Below are 21,678 nucleotides of genomic sequence, written 5' to 3' on the forward strand. Positions count from 1 at the left end.
TTAGCTGGAAAACAAAGATGACAACCCTCAGCTGAGCTAGTTGCTTGTGGCCTGAAGGCTATTATTCAATTCTGCATGAACACATGACTGTTACTGCATGAAACTTAATACCCATACGTTCAATACAATTCGTTCCTCCAAGGCAGGCGATTCAGTAATAAACAGTGCACTCCCTTAAATCAAAACACACATAGAACACAAATTCTGCACAAAGAATTAGTTTCTTGTTTGAGAAAACTTCATTTCAGCAAAGGAAAAACATAAAAGAACATCGTGTACTGAAGGTAAGTACTTAGATTTGCTACTCCTGAGCTCCCCTCTAACTGAGAGAGGGGAGAATGATTTCAAGGGGAGGGGCAGATGAGATCCCAGCATGCGCAGACTGGTATGCAATAGATGCATTTCATGGAGCTTGGCATACATTTAACTTGATACTCTTTTTTCCTGTATTATACTTAAAAAATATTAATAAAAATAACAAACTTCAATGCTGTTAAAAAAGCTTGGAAGTTAATTATTATCTAATCATTCTAGCAAGTCCATCTGGCAGCTTCACAACAGTAACACTTGAAATCCAAGAGTTTTCTCTTTGCCAGCAAAGAAGGTGTTCCTATGGCTATTGCCGTGCTTGAAAATCTACTTGGAAATTCCTAAGTCTCGTTAAACCACTGACTAATTTGCCATGATGGCAAGTATTCACAACGAATCAGGGAAAAATCCTTTCTCTGATCACTTTATGAAATGCATACACTCAGAAGTTACCCTAAAAAGAACCCACTCAACCATTATGTCATTAATATCAATACTGTATGTTTTGCATATCCTGCATTCAGGGAACTGCTTTGAGTTTTCTTCCTTATGTGGCTTTAGCCTAGGCAATTATTGAGTCTTCTTCAAGCAAAAGAAATTTATTTCTAAACACTAATTTAGAACTCAATGCTGTTGAGAAGTTGCATCCTTCCTTCTGCTGTAAAGAATAATAAATTAAAAACAGCATCAGAAGTCAACAATGAGAAATTGCTACAAGTACCTGGGCCTTTGAAATTCTGAGAACCCACTAAGGTCAAAATTCAATAAAGCTTCTGAATACTTCAGAGTCCGATGACAATTCACATTTCTCAGACATACAATCAAGTATCTTAATGAACTTGAGCCTATGCCTAAAATACCATCTCAGCATATACAAGCACAGCTCTGCATAAGGAATTCTCCATGGCAAAATACTAAGGAAACTATAAAGCATGTCTGACTAATATTGAATACACTTAGTGAGGTTTAATGGGTGACTGAATTAAGAGTCAAATACTCAAAACTGGTACAAAAAGCATCTTTACTGAACAACTTATAAAAAGGAAAATGCATATAATTTGAGGCCATTAAAAAAATTGCATTACCAGTAGTGACAAGAACTCAGCAGAATATTTGCCAGCCATCTTGCTTGTCCACAAAGTACTCAGTGAAAAATATACTGAACAGGTCCCACTACACAGGCAACCATTTAATGAAAGTCAATGTAAAAATAGCAATTATTTTTCTAACTGCTCTCTTCCCTGTCAATCTTCCAAAAGGCATTAAGGACAAGGATTCCATCAATCACTTTTCAGTCTCATTCTCAGGTTCACTGTCTCCACTATCACTGTCTCTTCCAGGGTGTTCTGGCATTTTTCGATGTTCATCCATTTCATCCACATTCAATTCTCCTTCCTTCATCATTTCTTCCACTACTTCATTTCCTTCTTCTGCATCTTCCTGCATGCCCTGACCTTCACCTTCAACTTCAGTCTCTTCAGTTTGAGTCGGTTCTGGTTCTTCAATCATGGCAGGTGGGGGCAGTAAATGCTGGAAGATTGAAAAAGATTTTAAATTTTTAGATTTTAGCTTGAACTGTTATCTTTAGGTTGAACCTTATATTTAGGATTTTGCATTAGATATCAAGTTAACAACAAAGACTTAAAATTTAGAAGCCTTAATGATTTGTAAGCACTTCACTCCTATATATAAATAAAAATTAGAATAATGATCACACAATAGTCATCTTAGATACATTTTTTCCTGAAAAGAGAGTGTTAAAAACTCAGGACTTCCAATTCAAGGATAGAAAACTACTTCATTATCCCAAACAGTCAGACTAGTAATACAGTAAATCCCTACTTGGAGCAATATGTGTATTTCTACCCTAATCTCATCTGTTGCCATTTCAAACTCCTAGATATGTTTAACTTGGTTTTTGATGCCTTCAACAGGCCAGTCTCATACCCATAATTTCTTCCTGTAACATCTTATAGAATACTATGTGAATGTTATCTCTACTTACACAAGTTTCACGCGCAGCTGTGAATGTAGAACAATGCAAGTTTCACTAACAATTAAACAATGCTTATTTTCACATAATACTTCTGAAAAAGTAATTTAGTGTATTAAAAGTGTTCTGCTTGCAACCAAAAAAGTAGTTTGGAAGACATTATAAGCTGGAATGGTAGGCAAATAATACAACTGGAAAAAAAAATACCAGGAATACATTGATCTGAAGAGTATGGATGAATGCTATACAACTCCAGGCTGAACAGAAACACTCACTTCTTGCAGCCTGACATTACTTAATGACATGATGGATAATGATGGATATTTCTTTAGAATATTTTGGATCATTTTAATGAAATGCAATCTTGAAAAACTTGATGATTGTTTAGTTTTGTTTTGCTCAAAAAGCAACTTTGTTTCACATGACAAATGAGATGTTTAATAACAGTCAAGTTTTACCTTCAATTAGATGACACTAGTATTACAAATTTGCATAGGCAAATCTACAAATCAGTTATGATTAGCAGAAGAGATATTAAAAGCATTTTCTACAGACTTTGAAGTTATCACACTGGTGTCTATAATCCATCTGTGCACAGGAAAGTGTATTTCCAAACCAGAGATCTTTTCATTACAAAAATACATTCTTGATGCATGAGACAAGCTTAGACTTCTGTGACTTACTTAGATGCATGTTGTGCTTTGCGATGACTACTGTAAAGACTAGTGTAAAAAAGAGGAAAAATATAATGTTGTACTAAATAGAATAAAAGAAATTTAATGCCAGCTTTGCTTTTTTCAGTAGTTCACTTCTTGGCTTCTCCTGCAAGGAGAATGTGATTCATTGTCACAGTAGGAAAACAGCAGTTTTGTAACTAATTTTAGCTAGCAATGGGTAAGATTAGGATGCCAAAAAGAATAACAGGTATTAGCAGAAGAATAGGGTCCATATTTGATTAAGGTGTCAAGTAAACACTTTTTGGAAAAATTTAAATGCTACTAAGTCTTCATCACGTAACATTTTGAACAGTTGAAAGATCTCCAACTATATTAGACAAACTGGCTTCAAATCAAGTTTTGTCATGTGCTTATAGGACTGGATTTCTAAAAAAACAGTGTGAGGTTCCTTCACTACTACTGAAAAAATATTACAGTAAGAAGAAATTCTAGTGGTGTCCTCTTTGTACATCCCCTTTTCTTTATAGCACAGATAATTACAGCATTTCTCCAAAATAGTGAGAAAGTATCCTGTCTGTCCAGGCAGCCTGGTGTGTTGGGTTGACCCTGAGTTGATGGACAGTCTTTAAGACCAATTACGCTTCTCACAATTTACATATTTAAACCGCACGGAAAGGCGGGACTTCCCCTTTTTGGTCGGAGCTCGCCTGCTGGAAGGTGAGGGGGCTCCGAGCCTCCCGGCCCCGCTGGGCCGGGCCGGGGCCACTGCCCCTTTCCCCCTTTCCCATCGCCGCGGCACGGACCCTGGGTCACTGAGGGGGGACTGTCCCAGAGCTGCAGGCAGCTAAAACCAGCCATGGACTGCTCACAGCTAAACCCATCCAGCGCGGCTTCTGGGGACAGGCGGGTCCCTCTCCTCTCCATGCGGAGCCGGCGGAGCCAGCGGGAGCCGGCAGAGCCTCCTGTCTGCAGCCAGCACACTCCGTGCTGAACTGAAGAGGACACCACGCAGCCAGCAGCACAGAGGGAGCGAGGCTTTCCCCACCGTAAAGCCTGAACAAGAACACCCTTCAACATGGCGGCTTCAGAGTCAGAGAGAAAGAGAAGTGAGTCCCGTGGGACGGAGCTGAGCATGGCGACAGGAGAAAAGAGGGCGGTGCCGCGATTCTGGCGCGCAGCTTAAAAGAAACCTTCTTGCATGCCGTGGTAAGAAACTGTAATACCACAAACTGTTTGTCTCTTTAATCCATTTGAAGAACATGGGGGGGGGGGGGTGGAGAATCAACGTGTGCCTATGAAGTTTGTGAAGAGTGCCTATGCCAGGCTATATAGAAGCAGTGAGAGGCTGTTAGAGACTTGTAGCGAAGAAAAGCCTCTGTGTGCAGGCCAAAATAACTTATCCTTAAAAAGATGAATAACCCCATGTGATGGCCCATGTTCTGTAGTGTGAAAGAACTGTGAAATTCTTCATGGGAGAGATGTTCTACACATAGCAGACTGTTTGTTTCCGGGCGGGTCTGCTATTGGTGGCAGTTTGGGAACCACGTGCAACTGAAGGAAAACCCTTTTTTCCTTAAGCATAAGAGAGAGACTTTTCAAGAACTGCAACACTGACTAACATCCCATGTTCTGTTATCCCTTGTGTGAGCTGGATAAAAGGAGAGAAGTGCTGGAAAGAAGGGGGGGGGGGGGAAATTTACTTTAATTTTGTTTTGTTGTTTTTCTCTTTACTTTTAATTCTGTTAGTAATAAAGCTCTTTCATTGTACTGCAACTGTTTAAGGTTTGTGCCTGCTTTGCTTTTCTCCTAATTCTTGTCTCACAGAAGGAAAATAAGTAAATAATGAATATTTTGAATCAAAACCACTGCATTTAATTGGTGTTTCTGCCCGGTTTCAAACTCAACCCGCTACATTTATGGTGGAGAATGCGGGCAATTAATGAACGCTGTGAGATGAAGATTAATTAGGAGAAAATAATAAGCAAAGCAAGTAGAAAGTTATAAAATTAAGTAGAATAATAGAAGAAATTTGCTTTGTAGTAGTGGTAAAAAATTCTAGGGGTGGAGGTTTATGTAATTTGTTTTCTTTTAGCTCTGGTTTTGCTATTTTAAGTAACTTTTGGATATGTAAATTTTAAGAAGCGAGGGGTGGAATGTGTTGGGTTGACCCTGAGTTGATGGACAGTCTTTAAGACCAATTACGCTTCTCACAATTTACATATTTAAACCGCACGGAAAGGCGGGACTTCCCCTTTTTGGTCGGAGCTCGCCTGCTGGAAGGTGGGGGGGCTCCGAGCCTCCCGGCCCCGCTGGGCCGGGCCGGGGCCACTGCCCCTTTCCCCCTTTCCCATCGCTGCGGCACGGACCCTGGGTCACTGAGGGGGACTGTCCCAGAGCTGCAGGCAGCTAAAACCAGCCATGGACTGCTCACAGCTAAAACCATCCAGCGCGGCTTCTGGGGACAGGCGGGTCCCTCTCCTCTCCATGCGGAGCCGGCGGAGCCAGCGGGAGCCGGCAGAGCCTCCTGTCTGCAGCCAGCACACTCCGTGCTGAACTGAAGAGGACACCACGCAGCCAGCAGCACAGAGGGAGCGAGGCTTTCCCCACCGTAAAGCCCGAACAAGAACACTCTTCAACATGGCGGCTTCAGAGTCAGAGAGAAAGAGAAGTGAGTCCCGTGGGACGGAGCTGAGCATGGCGACAGGAGAAAAGAGGGCGGTGCCGCGATTCTGGCGCGCAGCTTAAAAGAAACCTTCTTGCATGCCGTGGTAAGAAACTGTAATACCACAAACTGTTTGTCTCTTTAATCCATTTGAAGAACATGGGGGGGGGGGTGGAGAATCAACGTGTGCCTATGAAGTTTGTGAAGAGTGCCTATGCCAGGCTATATAGAAGCAGTGAGAGGCTGTTAGAGACTTGTAGCGAAGAAAAGCCTCTGTGTGCAGGCCAAAATAACTTATCCTTAAAAAGATGAATAACCCCATGTGATGGCCCATGTTCTGTAGTGTGAAAGAACTGTGAAATTCTTCATGGGAGAGATGTTCTACACATAGCAGACTGTTTGTTTCCGGGCGGGTCTGCTATTGGTGGCAGTTTGGGAACCACGTGCAACTGAAGGAAAACCCTTTTTTCCTTAAGCATAAGAGAGAGACTTTTCAAGAACTGCAACACTGACTAACATCCCATGTTCTGTTATCCCTTGTGTGAGCTGGATAAAAGGAGAGAAGTGCTGGAAAGAAGGGGGGGGGGGGAAATTTACTTTAATTTTGTTTTGTTGTTTTTCTCTTTACTTTTAATTCTGTTAGTAATAAAGCTCTTTCATTGTACTGCAACTGTTTAAGGTTTGTGCCTGCTTTGCTTTTCTCCTAATTCTTGTCTCACAGAAGGAAAATAAGTAAATAATGAATATTTTGAATCAAAACCACTGCATTTAATTGGTGTTTCTGCCCGGTTTCAAACTCAACCCGCTACACCTGGGATTGCTTTTTCTGGGTAACAAAATGCTTCGAATTTGGCCGAAGCTTCCTCTCAGAAATAAAAATAAAATCCAAAGTCACTGGGTAAAAACTGCAGAGAAAAATAAATTTTCTATCTGAAAGTCTGATATTTGGTTAAAGAAAAAATTTTGGGTTCTGATCTCTTCTGATTACACTGTTCCATATTAGACGAAACATGGAGGCGGAAGAAAAAAGGAAGAGGATGTGGCAGAGACATCCTTGCATTAAAGATCAGAACCTAGATCTCTTAGACCGTCTGTTCAAGGACAGAGTCATGTTCACACTCTCCTCCCACAGCCAGCTAATACAGAATGAGTATTGTCCTTCTACATCAATTTTGTCCACTTCTGGAAATCTTTTAGAAAAGAAAAAACCAATAAGGGATCTTCAGAGTACCATGAAAGAATAAATTATAGGTAATATATATAGGTATTATATATGAAGAATAATATATAGGTAATATAAACATGACAGATCCCAGACACTGAGGGAAAGCTGATGCAGTTGATGGGTAGCATTTAAGACCATTCCCTTTTGGTCTAACTGCCTCTAGGCTTTACAGATACAAGTATGCTGAGTAAAGGCAGCTTTCTGCTCAGTACACTATCTACACTACCTTAATGCTCCACTCACTCACATGAAACTACAAAATGGTTTCTTGTGGGCTCTGAATTCTGCTTCAGGGATTAAATACTGACAAAACTAGGTACAGACATGTCAACAACTGCTTCCCACCCCAGGCAATTTTGCTTGGTGCTGAACTAGTGCTGAAAAAATTGCTCCAGAACAAAAAACACTATAGCTGCAAACCAACCTGGATAACAAGGTGATTTAACAGGGTTACAATGGTTTCAAGACATAATCTGGTCTTTCTCTTACAAAACAGTACTACATCATGCCGTGGTGTTACAATCCCACTAGCTGAAGACCCCCACTTACCTAAAACATAACAGACAAGTTTCCTTCAAATTAATACTGGATAAGCTAGTTCTTTAGTCTTAATGAATAGTATTTTTGGCCCAGACAGAGCCATGTCTGGCACTTGGCATCAATTACTGATAGGTTTGGGGCCTTAAATTGTGGCTTTTGCTACTGCAACATTTTACAAGACCTCAATATTCTCACTCCTAGTCACAAACACTTCTTGAATTTTAAATATAACAGAAACAGACTCAAATCTCAACAGCTTCTCATGCCATTTACTGAAAAACGATTTTATTTTAAATGCATTCCAAAAGTTAGAAGGTCCTTACCTGTTGATGGTGGCGTGTACTCTGTATCATGTGCATATACATATTGTACACAAAGTTAGCCATTTGAGGCATGTTCTTAATAACATGTATTTGGTGAGCTGGTCTTTCTCCATTCTAAGGAAGGGGAAAAAAGTTGACATTCAGCAAACAAAGCAAAACAACCATTATTCAAAGGTTACTTAACTATATTAGAAGTCATAAGCCCCGGGAAATTAAATAATGCTTTTCAAAGAAAAAAAAAATTGGTGAAATCTTTGGAAAGTTAGGAAGTGCAGGTCTTACATTTTGGGCAATCGGATTAATCATGATACTGCAGCCTGAAGAAAATTCAAAAGGAGAGGCTGGGTTCTGATTCTTACTCCATGAAAGACATTTTGAACTTGAGTAATTTAACATTTTAAAGGCACAAATAGTTTATGATCAGATTAGGATTTAGCCTCTTGCCCACTGCAGCTCAATTCCTTGCTCACACTCACTGACCATGCTTGTTGCATTCTTGCTGTACAGTTGATCTGAAAGTTTCAACTGAAAGAACTCCCTCCCAAACTTGTCAACAGCACTTAAGACCAGGGAAAGATCTGTAACTGAATTTTGGGTGCATGCAGGCATCCCTTCTCAAAGCTTCATGAAGCAGAGCAGATATGCTCCTTCGTTTCCTCATTTAGCATCCTGCTCTGTGTGCCCTGTGCTTAGATCCTCAACATGAACCTTTGCCTAAAGATCTAGTGCAGTATTACAAATTAGGTTTTTGTACTTATGAACCCAGCTCAGCAGCAAAATTCTTGTGATACTGGAACCAATTTTAAGAGAAAAAAAATTAATTTGTAATCCTGAATTACTCGGTTAAATGTAATTTTACCTCTTTAGATGAGAAATTAGTAGCTTTATGTAGCTCTGCTTGAGAAATAACATTATTTTGTTTCGTAACATGACCAAAAACATGTAAAAACTAAAAAATTATTTTGATCACCAAAGAAAAATACTGAATCATTTACACAGGTAGAACTCAGGAAAAAGCAGGCACAACAGTTACTGATACTTAAGTTATACTGATAATTCACTTTTATGGAAACATCAATTAAAACCAGCTGGTGTGTATCATGACAAAAGGTAACTGTAAGGAGTTATTCGTAGAATCATAGAATCGTTAAGGTTGGAAAAGACCTCTAAGATCAACAAAATCCAATCATCAAGTGGCACTGTTGAGTTCACCACTTAAACCATACCCTCAAGTGCCACATCCACACTTTTTTAAACACTTCTAGGGATGGTGATTCCATCATTTCTCTGGGCAGCCTGGTCCAATGCCAAGAAGCAGATCCACCAGTTTAACAGAGGAAACAGTTCCACCTCTTACAGCCCATTCAAAGAAAAGCGAGCAAACACAAACATCCATTACAGATACCAAAATCCAGTGCAGGTGTTCCTACCTGTCTTGCTGTTGGAAAACATTCTGTGGGAACAATATGGAGGTGAAGTGGTCGAGCTGTGAGCTGGCTAAAAGCTGGAGTTAGTTCAAAACAGTTCTGAAATAGTGATACCCTTGCAAAGATATAAAGTCCAAGTCTGGCTCTTGACATGGCAACGACTAATCGTCGGACATCCCTTCAGAAAACAAAATCGATCATGTTCTTTTTCACTGATGACACACTCGCAATAAAAATAACTAGAAGTACATGGGAGTCTTAATAAAAAGAAATATAAAATCATCTGTGAAAATACTATCTTGTCTTTAGTTTTTTCCCTACATATTGTTTCAATAACTAGGAAATCCTAGTACCATTATATAAATATTTTGGTTCACTGTACCAATATCACTAGGAAAAACCACTCTCTACTATTTTCCTACACCTCAGGAGTAAAGTTGAGAGTAAATGTTGAGAAAAAAATCACAATAACATTTCTGTATCTGAATGAGTAAAGATGAATTTGGTAACTCATCTATCTACCTAAGATTAGACAAGTCTTCCTCCATCACATCCCAAATCAAAAGTGCAAACATCTAAAACTACACATAATAATGCAACTTATGCAATGATCAAACACTTCTGATGCAAAATAAAAAAAAAAAAATCTCACAGGAAAGGCTCTATGAGAAAACTTAAGCCTACATCTGCTCAACAAATACTACACTCCTATCAGTCTACTAGGTTGAAGCCAAGTTCAGCCTATCTGCAGTAATATAAACTAATTCGAGGGTAAGAGCCATTACGAAAGGATAAAGTGCTCGAGAAGAGGGTACCAGAGTTGTAAAAGGAAGTGTGTCTGAACTTCATGATATACATAGCACTGAACTTCCTTTCTACTACATACTCATACAATAGAACACTTTTGTATAATGTACTATAAACATTTCTGTATCTGACACAGAGTACAAGTACTTCTACAGCACTACAAGAAGATGTTCTTACATACCTAAGGTGGCCGACAGCTTTGGTACGCACTAGTGAAAGGAGAATATAATCGTTCTGTTGACCTTGAAATCTGTCCACGGTTGTTACCTAAAGAATTAAAAAATAAGAAAAAAACTCCATAGAAGTAGGGTCCTAATACCAAAAAATTATGGAAAGCCATTAGCTTTGTAACACAGTTTTAAGCTGCAGAATTAGCACCAGACATTTATAACTATATTCTTTATTTGTTTCTTCAGGTTCGTGATCACATGTTCTATCAAATAATTTCCACTCTGGGTTGATCTTTCTCAAGATGTGGTTTTGGGGATTGATGTTTTTATTGAGGACAAAATAAATTAGAAAAAAAGAGTTATTCTGTCCCATGTAGCTTGTAGTCTTTTCACCTTCACCAACCTCACTGTCAAATTATCAACAGGCAAAAACAAGGGCACTATCTATGAAATTCCATAGAATGTAGGTTCATTAAATAAGTGGTTAAACAGGATAGCTGTTTGAGTACAGCTTAAATTAGCCTGATTTGCAATATGACAATTTAAAAACACAGAAACCAGAACTACTCCAATGACTAATATATTGTCAAAGTCACCTTGTTTGGCCGTCCAATCAGAGGATTATTCCCACATCGCTGATTAATGACATCACGGATCAGGTGTTTCTGCCCATTATATGTTGTCAGGATACTTATCCTGTCTGCAGGATAACCAAGCAGGCACATATACATGAAGACTGCCACAACATACTCTGCCTCACCAAGATTCTAAAGTTTAATATGAGGGAAAAAGACAAGAAAAAAAAGACAAAAAAAGGGTTACTCAACTTGTAAGGTTAGAAAGAATAACACCTGTGACACTGTAATGTATTTAGACAAATATTTTCGTGCTGAGAGAAATGTCCCTACATCTGATGATTCTTTGCTCACTTCATACAAGCAATTTTGAAAGAATAAAAGAATTACAAGTAGGTTTAATACCTTCACTCTGATTCCTTTTCAGAGAACTGCTAGAAGTATCTACATCGATATTATTGTTAAGCACTGATTGAAACTTTCCAATATATACTCAAAAGTTCCAGTTACCCCAGAAAGCTGCAATGACTCACTCCTCAGTAAACTGAAAGTAAGAACGAGTTGAACTAGAATAAATAACGTCCTTTCAAATATTAATTAGGAGACAGATACCTGGATTATCAAATCCAGTTATTTCCACTGTAGGCCATACTATTCAATTACAAATTACCAGCTGTTATTTCATATATTGTAACTTTCTCTCTCTGTCATTACTTTTTGAGTTTGTCCCAAAGTACCACTCTTCTGGCTATGGGAAGCTTTGTTCTATTTCCAGACTGAAGTTATTCATAGCCTGTTTAAATCCATTTTCTGTCAACAAAAATTATCTTTCAGGTAAAAAAGTTGTTCTCAAATGCTGACATTTACTCCTGCTCTATTTATACAAGGAATTTTATCCCCTCTTGGCGTATGTCTGAATAGGCTGGACATACCAACCTCATTTATTTTTTCTTACTAAGTGGGCTCTGCATTACTTGGAAAATGCAGTTGCCAGGCATATCAAACACCTGTGGGTGTAAAGCTATTCTACAAATTTTAATCCCCTCTAACTCTGGAAAGAAAAGCCCAAATTCACAAAGAGAAATATACATGGCAGCAATCTGTTAGCTCATGAAAAACCATGCAATGCCACCGACATGTGCTAAGTATCATTCAATTATCAAGATCACAAAAAACCCCATAACAGCAGGAAGTATTAGAGGAGTATGCACATGAAAGTACTGGTATAATGAGAAGTGTGTTCTGTGTCCTCATGTCAGTGCTCTTAATCTTCTTTAGCCAAAGAGTGGTCTAAAACAGTGCTCGCACGCTCAATTATCAGGCACTCCTTTCAGCTGTTTGTGTTCCACTGGACACCTCTTTACTACTTGCATGTTAGAGTTTCAAATACCAAAAGAAACTCTCCAAACGACTCCATTCTCAATCTAGCAATGGGATAAAGTGGATTATGATTTACCATTGCTTCTTTGTCTAGCAGCACACTAATTTGTATTGAAAAAGTATTGAGAGGAACCCAAGCAAAACCTATGAATATATTTCATACCTTTTTAAAAACATAGGTTAACGTAAGTCTCAGTGATCTTCAGAGGGAAAAATTAACATGAATATTATCATCATAAAGTATATTGTTTGCTTTCCATAATATTAAGCAAAATATAAGGTGTTCATTCCATGTTTGAATTAAACTGCTTAACTTGCACATTGCTCCAGCTCTAACTTTTCCAAAGCCCAAGTTTGCTATTTTAGACACCAGTTTGTTTTACCAGTTTTTAAAAGAAGAAAAATAAAAGCATCTCATTACAAGTGTGAAATATTTCCTAATTTAAGAGAAATAGATGGAGACTGTCGTTGATGGCTTAATTTCAAAATTTAGTTGACAGTTTGAAAACTTAGTTGAGAAACTCCAAGATTAAGGTTTTTTGGGAATTTACTTCATCCTCAATGTCTCTATGCCTCTTATGTATATTACTAGCAGTGCTGTTTTATTGTTTTATGAATGGGCATTTTAGCATTCCTACATACAGATCAAATCAACACAAACTCATGTATGTGCTACTCAGACTCTTCAAACTCGGGTATGTGCTACTGAGCAAACTTCAATTCTTCGCGTTCAGGGGAAGTGTTACTGTTTATTTCACTATCATGGCAGTACAGATGAATTACAATGGACTTTAATTTGCCTTAGGTCATACAAAAATGACATTTTGTAATGAATTCCACCAAGTCTCATCCCTCCCATAACAATAAGAAAACAGGTATCAAAGTCATCCACTGAGCAAAAACTCCAACATTATAAGTTTTCATTTTCAATATTCAAAAAACTCATTAAAAGGAGGAAAAAATCATGACTCGATTATCTGAGAACATGAACTGAATATCAGTTTACTGTTTTTGATTGTCTTCACTGCAGATCTAACAAGCCCTACTGAGGTCAATAAATTACACATAGTATTTCCCTTACCTGATAGAAATAAGGATTGGGTTCAGACTCTCCTACACCATTGAAGTCTTCTACATTTATAAGCTGGAAGTCGTACAAAAAGCCAGCATTGGCTGTTCTGAACTCTGGCAGAAGCTGCACATGAGGCAGGTTACCCAGGTTCTTGTAACGCCAGTTGTAGAGGTTACACAAACTGTTCAAAACCACACAGACACAAATCACAAAGAGTGAGTTACAGCAGGCTCTTGAACTCATTCAAAATAGTTCAGATGCACATGAGATTAGTGCTTCTGTAGTTTTTCAATGAAAAGAGTAATTTTGCTAGACAGCCTGTATATACATAAATGAACATACTCCAACAATCGATCCAGCAGTATTATTCTTAAATTGTGAGCTTGTTTTGTTCTCTCTCACAGAAAACTTCAGATGTCACGTCAGCATGGCACACTCGGCTTTAAGTCTGTTCCGCTTGATCAAGGTACAAATTTTGCAATAATCCTAGCGAAAATTTTCATGGGTAACAAAACTTAAGGAATATTAATGCTTCTTTACAAAACAGAAGGAATAAGGAAAAAATTTTCTCCATTAACTGTGGTAAAGCTTCTTACAGTAAAAGAAATTATTTCCTTATTTATTTTGCATATTGTCAAGCACTAACACAAGACATGAATGGAAACAAACAAAATCTACCTAATTCTGAAGGTTCCTGATATGATTTCTGATATTTACTGGGACAGTAATACTAACAAAATGCACAACAATATCCAGGCCAGATTAAGTAGAAGATAATTCATAGGGAAGCTATCTGTGATCAAAAAAGAAAAAGCATAGGAAGGTACGGACAAAACATCCTTGAACAATAAACTACTTGCAAAGTGAAGGACTTCTACTCTCTTATCTTTAAGAAGTTCACTAAAATGTTGCAAAATAAACTTTATTTGCCATCACATTCAGATAAAATTTTCGTTTTAAAAATCATACTGAACTGTCATTCGCAAGACTAGAAAATAATATTCTAGATTCCCAACATTTCCTACATAAAGAATATTGAAGTTATCCTCCATACTGTTCACTACATTTTATGCCTAAAATAAAGACTTAAAACTAAACCCAGAGTAGCAAGATTTTATACGGAGTAATTTTCTCTTATTTGGTTTTACTTTTCCTTCTTAACATGACACCACAAATATGCAATTTACACAATAAATAAGTCCAGTATTTAAATTACCACAGTGAAATGACAAATATATAGATAAAAAGAAAAGCTATTATACTACAGAGACACAGTATCTCCTTTAAAATAAAAAAGGCTTTATGTTCCTGTGTGGACAGCCTGAATGTGTCCAATCTCTGGATGCATCTCTCCTGAAATACTACAGAAAAGCACCCTTTTACAGACTTTAAGGGAATTATTATATATTCAATGCTACATAAAGCACATCTTTATTTAACTTTGAATACATTAAATATTAGTTTCGAAAAGAAAGCTTCTGCAAAGTCTCAGTTGTAAAAAAACCTCAAGATTATTAAATTCCTTTAAATAAATTTTCATTAAAGTACGCATGCAACAACAGAGTACTACTATATAAAAATAAATAACAATAAAGAGATTATTCTGATTACATTTCAGCAAAGTAAAACCTGTCTTCCTAGACTAAGCTGAAATAAATGGAAAAAAACAACTAAATTCCAGCTTTGCAAACTCCTGTCCTAACAATAAAAAACAGTTTCCAAAACTGTATGTGCCCTTCTCCCATTTCTAACCTGTTACTATCTTACAAGCTAGAAAAAGGATTTTCTGTCTTACCTTGCCCTTGCTCTTCCTTGTGCATCCAAATCAACGGTTGGCACTCCAACACGAACAAACCGTGTAAAAAGAGATTGTTCCATGTTGGAGTATTTTTGAAAAGCCATGTTCTTAATGACTGGTGGCAACTGATGATGGTCACCAATCATAATCCACCGCTTCAAACGACTGAATCCATCCTGGGGGTTCTAGAATGGAACAATGACACTATTGCAACTATTACAATATAATAAAGGCGCTCAAAACACATTATGAAACAGATTGTCTGCCTTTGTCTGAGCCCTTCAACATTTGTTTTTAAAGCTACACTGAACCTCAGTCTTTTTAAAGACTACTAGCTTCCATCCAATCAGAGCACAGAATTGTAGATAAAGTCTCTTTTTTTATAAAACAAGTACTTTTATCCACTAAAATTAGTAGAGAACTATCAGAATAAATATCATACTATATTACTTTAAAAGCCAAAAGTAATACACTGTCAGAGAACAAAGGAAGAACCATAATTATACATGCTACAGTATTAAAAACACCTGATTACTAAATAGTAATGTCTAGGTAGTGTCCTTTGAACTTTATTTTTTGGATTCTGAGGTAGTGAATATGAAGCATCTGAAACAGTTTTTAGTGCTCAGATGTCCGAGGCAAAACTGAACCTGCCTTTCAAGTGTCTCTGTAGTCCATGTGCTTCACCTGTTTACTTCTGTAATTCTCAAACAGCCTCTTCCATGACCAGGATGTGCCCCTAACTAATTCCCATCTTGGCTCTTGGACTGAATGCTCTTCACAATTAGCATTCTGGAGACTTCCAGCTGTCAGATCCTCATTACACACTCCTGTGATAATTCCCCTTCCCCATGGGAACACTGAGACAGAACATAAAGCTCCCTTTCCTGCCACTTGAAGTGAAAGAGCTCTGAAGCTGTCTCTGATCAGACAGCAAGGAAAGAAAACTGAACTCTGGACTATCCAACTCATCAAGCCTAAAAATGCTTTAGCAACAAAGTAGGAGGATGGAAATAATTTTTACTGTCAAGAATTTTTTTTTTTTTTTTTTTTTTTAACCTGCTCCCAAAAGCTTCTGCTTTGGAGAAGACCAAGCTTTCTATATAGTTGTTCTGCTCTTATCAGGCATTTTAATCTTGGACAAAGAGACCCCAAAAATGCAGTTTTTAAGATTTTCTCACTGCATTGCAAGTGAAGAAATCAAGTACTGCTACTCTGGAAGCCTAGATCCTTAGGTTTTGTTAAAATAAAAACCCACTCAGTTTTCAAGGATTATTTGGATGGCTCAACCAAATAAAGTCATGGACTATCCCCCAGAGTATGTCTCTATGCTGAAATGGTCTACTCTAATTACACAAATTCTTCAGTTTCTGCATTTCTCACATATCTCTATTTTCCTTCACCTGCCAGATGCATCTGATTATTCAATGCTCATTCAAAAGTTTGAAAAAAACTGTAAGACGCTTACTTCATTAAATAAAACAATCTCATAATCAATGAGAAAGTTCTTACTGTCCACTAAAATACCAGTATCAGTTCTAGGTTACTTTCTGCACACGGTATTTTTCATTTTAATAGTCAATACTGCTCAAGAACACAGAGCCTTATTTATCTTTTTTTGAAATATCTTTTATGTTTCAAGTCTAACCTGCAACAGGAGAGGTATAAAGGTTTCTATCTCCAGAATCTGAGCAGACTCTTCCATTAAGATGTTGTCATACTGAGAAAAAAAAAGTAAAGAGATGTCCATAAACACAGTAACACAAACGAATGTATTTATTCAGCCTACTGAAAGAAAGCACCTATTACTCATTCAGTTTCTGCTGGGTGGAACAGTTACAGCAGGATTTCACCTTATAGGCAAAGTATCAGTATCACCAAAAGGGTGAAGTCCTACTACATCAATGACAGACATCTCTGTACCAGTCAGGGCTTACCTCTAGAAGGAATCCATGACTGAACTACACCACATGCTTCCTATATGCCATAACCACAAGAGAAAAGCTTCGCGCAGTGGAGCAAACAAATTTGGTATCTTTGCACTGAAGCTGAAGAGAAGCCATTTTGTGATCCAATACAGTACATGATTGGTGAAAAATAACACTGAAAGAATTACTGGTGGCTGGCTTTTGTCAGAAAAAAAGACTAAATTAATAGTTATAGTTATCACTGCAGAGTGAAAAAAGCATTGAAAAAAGCATTGCATCATAGATCTTTTTCCTCATATTGTTAATCTTTTAGGTACACGAAGTTCTAAAGGCCATGTTTTTCTACCCAGTTCTGCCTCTATTTTATTAATCTTATCACTGCTGTTTATCATGCAAACGTGACTTTTTTTAAAATGCACTATTAAGCATTTTTTGTATATTCAATGGCATAAAGGTGATATAATCTTTTACTTGCAGAAGTTATATTTTTCTTCAGTAAAATTAAAAAAATTAAACATATGGGTAAAAAATGCGACTCAAAATAATCTAGCTACCTAAATTTGGGGCAGATAAAAAAGGTTCATATGGGGTGGGGGACAGGAGAGAACAAGCACCAAAATCAAGTAGTACAGTAACACTAGTATAATCATTACTTTGAAACCTAATTCAACCAGGTCACGTCGTTTCAGAGCAGCATGAGTACAAGTCATGGCAATGATTTTTGCTTCTTTCACCAACAGGTATTTGGATCTATCCAGGCCACTGCGAAGAAGTTCAAATGCTCTGAATTCCTATGGAGGACAAAACAAAAGCCTTGAAAGTCAGAATACAAAATGATACTGCTTTAAAAATGTATCCACTCAAACTATGTGGCCACCTTCTTAATATAATTAAACAAGAAAGTTCTGAGGGTATGTACTGTTAACAATCCCACCTGAATAATTTGTTGTGGTTTCCAGGTTTAGCAAATTCTGAAAAACAATCTTGTAAAAACCTATCAAAGAATTCTTCCAATCTGTATGCACATATAAATTTGCAGACAATTATTCAATTAATTCTGAGAACCCTCTCAGAATCCCCCAAAATTTTCTTTTACTACATCTTCTTGTTTCCTACTTTACTGCATCTTAACATGACATCAAATTCAGTAGTAGAAAGACCATTACAGTTAATAAAATCAAGCAATACACAAATCACCTTTACCCTAACTTTTAAAAGCCTCTTGAGCAATTCTGGCAAAACCAGAAAATAATCTGTTAAAGTTACTTCTAGGTTATCTGACTAAAGGCAATTCACTGTAAATACAAAGACCCTGTGAGGATCAGAGGAGCAGTGGTAGGTGTAACAACTCTCATAACCACATCAGTGAAAAGGGAACATGCAGGCCAGCTGCTTCCCAAGATCCAACTAGAAGAGACTAGTCCCTGTTGTGAAACACACCTATATTACTCAAAGGTGGAAATTCTCACCTTGCAACTTAATGAAGGGGGCCTAGACATATGTATTTCTTCTAGGATGTAGGGAAAATGAGAACTTTGGACCTGTGTGAAGTTTTTCTACAGGATTAGCCAGATTCACTTGCTTTTAACAGTTACATGTCTTACCTCAAGCTGAGTGAATATTTTCTTAATATGTCTAAAACACCCTTCAGCAATTTCCATATCTTCTTCATATGATTTGCCTTTGAAAACTGGTTGAGGAGCATTTGCAAAATACTGGTGAAAAGGAAAGAAACTGGAGACATCTGCAACATCTGGCAATTTTCCACCTTTAACTTTCACTTTGCTGATATACTCCTCCCAACGGGACATTACCTACAACAAAGCAAAGTGGTTTTATATCATGAGGTTTTTGGCAATGTGTAGGTTTGCATACACAGCATTAAAAAAAAAAAAATCACAAAAGGTATGTCTTAGGTAGCATTTGACCTTGTGTCAGGGTGACAGTTTTGAAGTTGTGGTGGGTTGAGCTTGGCTGGCTGCCAGACTCCCACCCAGTTTATCTCACTCTCCCTCTTCAACAGGACAGTGGGAGAAAGTAAGATGGAAAAGCTTACGTGTTGAGATAAAGATAAGGAGATTGCTTAGCAAATAGCATCACAGGCAAAACAGACTTGGGGAAAATTAATTTAATTTTTGCTAATTAAAACCAGATTAAGATGATGAGCAACAAAGACAGAACAAAAACCACTTTTCCTTTCCGCCCCTCTTTCTTCCCAGGCTTAATTTCATTGTCAATTTTTTTACCTCCTCCCCACCCTCAGCAGTACAAAAATAATGGTGCTGTCATTCAAGTTCACAACATCACATCTCTGCCACCCCTTCCTCCTCACACTTCTTCCCTGCTCCAGCATGGGATTTCGACAGGCTGCATCTTCCTTCAGGATATATCCACCTGCTCAATGTGGTGTACTCCACGGGCTGCAGTGCTGGCATCTGCTCTGACACAGCCTCTCCAGGGGCTGCAGGTGGGAAACCTGCTTTACCATGGCTGTCTCCGTAAGCTACGGGGAACCTGTGCTCTGGTGCCTGGAGCACATCCTGTCCCTTCATTTCCTTCTGACCTGGGTGTTTGTGCTTGTTTCTCACAGTCCTCTCTCTGCCCTCAGCTGCTGCAGAGCAGTTTTTGACCTCTTCTCAAAGACAGAAGCACCACCAGTGTCACTGGTGGATTCAGCTTTGGTCAGCAGTGGGTCTGCTGGAGCTGGTTGTGTCCAGCACAGTCCCTGGCCTCTTCTCAGAGGTCATTCCTACAGCCACCTGCTACAAAAACAGTGCCACATAAACCCAATACAGAAGTAAATTTCTTTACTATCTCCACTTATACTACTTTGATTTAAATATCAAGTGGGATTCATTTAGGAGGAAACTGAACCAGAAGACAAGCTCTAGCAGTGTTCCTAGCATTCTTCCACACCTAAACTCCATTTAACGTTAAGGTCTGCACTAAAGCTAGCCCAGAATAACTTCTGTAAAAACATACAGTGTGTGCATTCAATCCTAAGTACCACTCTACAAGTCTCCTTATGCAACACTAATTGCAAATGTAGACCACATCACTGAAAAATACATGGAGAGGAAATGAGGGGTATACAACATACAAAAAAAATCACCATTTTGTACACTGTACATTTGATTTCACATTGGCATTTAACACTATAAAAGCCTTCTATCAGGACCATCAAGTAGCTGCTCTAATGCTTGTCCAAAATATAAAGCAGCCCACAGATTTTCCTATCTGAAGGAGAAGCTTCAGGTTAGAATCTTTGCCAGCACTCATGAAGGGCAGCAATGACTTGGCGAGTCAGCAAGCAGGATTTAAAACAACAGCAACACAAACAAGTCATGCTGCAATATTAACTTTAGCTGTTACTGTATTGTAAATCACCAAGGTAAATGCTTTTTGTTTTTACACCCAACTCCAAAAAATTCACTGCAAGTTTTACAAAGTGTTTTGTAATGTATTTAGGTCATACAGTCTCTGCAAAAGTATTTCAGTCCTTACTTGGTATAAGAAAAAGTGGCCAGCTGTTTCACAAGTGTAAGAAACATCTCCTGGGACTCCAAGACTCTCTTGTAATCGCCCAACTTCTCGTAGAAGTTCAAGTCTTCGAGCCAGCACATAATTAACTCTTCCATACCTACAAAATGGATTAAATATAACATAATTTTTATTTAACCTGAAACAGTATTTAAGTATCACAAGGAGAAATCACAAACAACCCCAGCAGCCCCCAAAAGAACCCCACAACTACAACCCTGCTCCAAAACCTAAGAATTTGCTACATGCCCACTATTTCTATCAGCTGAGCCCTAGCAATTCACAAAGCCAAGCTTATGAGAAATAAAGTTCTCACAGTAGTACAGCCCATCTTCAAATATATTCCTCACCCCTCCCTCCCAAACTGCCATAATGCACAGTGCTTGCAGAAACACCCCATAGGTCTGAAGTTACTTCGAGAAAGTATGAAAATAGACAACACAGAGTGTCTTAAAGAAAACTCCTTTTAATGATGAACACCACAGTTCAATGAATATACTAAACTATGGATACTACAAAATAAGCATCTCCTATGGCATCCTTTCCCTAAGTTTTTGGCTATCAAATTTCTGGAATAGCTTGACTACTTCAAAGCATTCAATTTTAAAGAAAAAAATCACAAGGTATTCGTTCTGCTAAATACTGAACTATGTATATGTGTGTAGCTTCTAGTGACTATATATAATTTTTACTACAGCTTTTGAAGTCAAAGAATTGCTATGATAATCCAGTACTGGGCAGTTCAGATATTTCCAGTGCACGACCATTATACCCCTCTTATATTTATGAATGTGGGTAATCCTACTGACGTCAATTGGACTAACACGTGACAAACATACAAATATTTAGAAGAACAGGTTCTTAAGTCTTTGTACTGATACAGAGTTGATAGCTTTCCTTATGTATGTATGCTTCAAAATGTGTTATCAATGAAATAAGCAACTTTGAGGTTAAGCAGTATCTGAAGAATTCAAAGCAGAAAGTTTATTTTCATGTTTATTAATACAAAAATCACCATGACAGTAGAAGTGATACCACATTTGTACAAAAAACCTGTGACTACAAAAATCTGTCTTATTATTCTAACTTCTCTCACAGATTAATTCTATGAAAGGTAAAAGGGTCTAAAAAATATAATTCTCTTTTATTCAAGCAGCTGAGTTTGTGAACAAGCAACTGCCTGATTCTGCCTTTAGATGCTGAAGGGAGCACAGTTTTTGTACAGAACAAGAACCAAAATTACTAAACCATG

General features: G+C 37.8%; 1 protein-coding gene across 1 annotated transcript in view; it reads right to left on the reverse strand.

Moving 5' to 3' along the window:
• Positions 1 to 1,313: 1,313 nt before the first annotated feature.
• Positions 1,314 to 21,678, reverse strand: part of AQR (aquarius intron-binding spliceosomal factor) — a 53,198-nt gene continuing 32,833 nt past the window's right edge. Inside the window, exons 24-34 of the mRNA XM_048306516.1 lie at positions 20,391 to 20,526; positions 18,491 to 18,700; positions 17,540 to 17,677; positions 16,607 to 16,678; positions 14,956 to 15,143; positions 13,170 to 13,341; positions 10,730 to 10,900; positions 10,145 to 10,230; positions 9,160 to 9,334; positions 7,730 to 7,843; positions 1,314 to 1,839 (exon numbers count right to left, since the gene is read on the reverse strand). Coding sequence (XP_048162473.1) covers positions 1,594 to 1,839; positions 7,730 to 7,843; positions 9,160 to 9,334; positions 10,145 to 10,230; positions 10,730 to 10,900; positions 13,170 to 13,341; positions 14,956 to 15,143; positions 16,607 to 16,678; positions 17,540 to 17,677; positions 18,491 to 18,700; positions 20,391 to 20,526 — 1,708 coding nt within the window. The 3' untranslated portion in view covers positions 1,314 to 1,593. The remainder of the gene's footprint in view (positions 1,840 to 7,729; positions 7,844 to 9,159; positions 9,335 to 10,144; positions 10,231 to 10,729; positions 10,901 to 13,169; positions 13,342 to 14,955; positions 15,144 to 16,606; positions 16,679 to 17,539; positions 17,678 to 18,490; positions 18,701 to 20,390; positions 20,527 to 21,678) is intronic.

This window comes from Corvus hawaiiensis, chromosome 6 (genome assembly GCF_020740725.1).
Source record: "Corvus hawaiiensis isolate bCorHaw1 chromosome 6, bCorHaw1.pri.cur, whole genome shotgun sequence".
Taxonomy (NCBI): domain Eukaryota; kingdom Metazoa; phylum Chordata; class Aves; order Passeriformes; family Corvidae; genus Corvus; species Corvus hawaiiensis.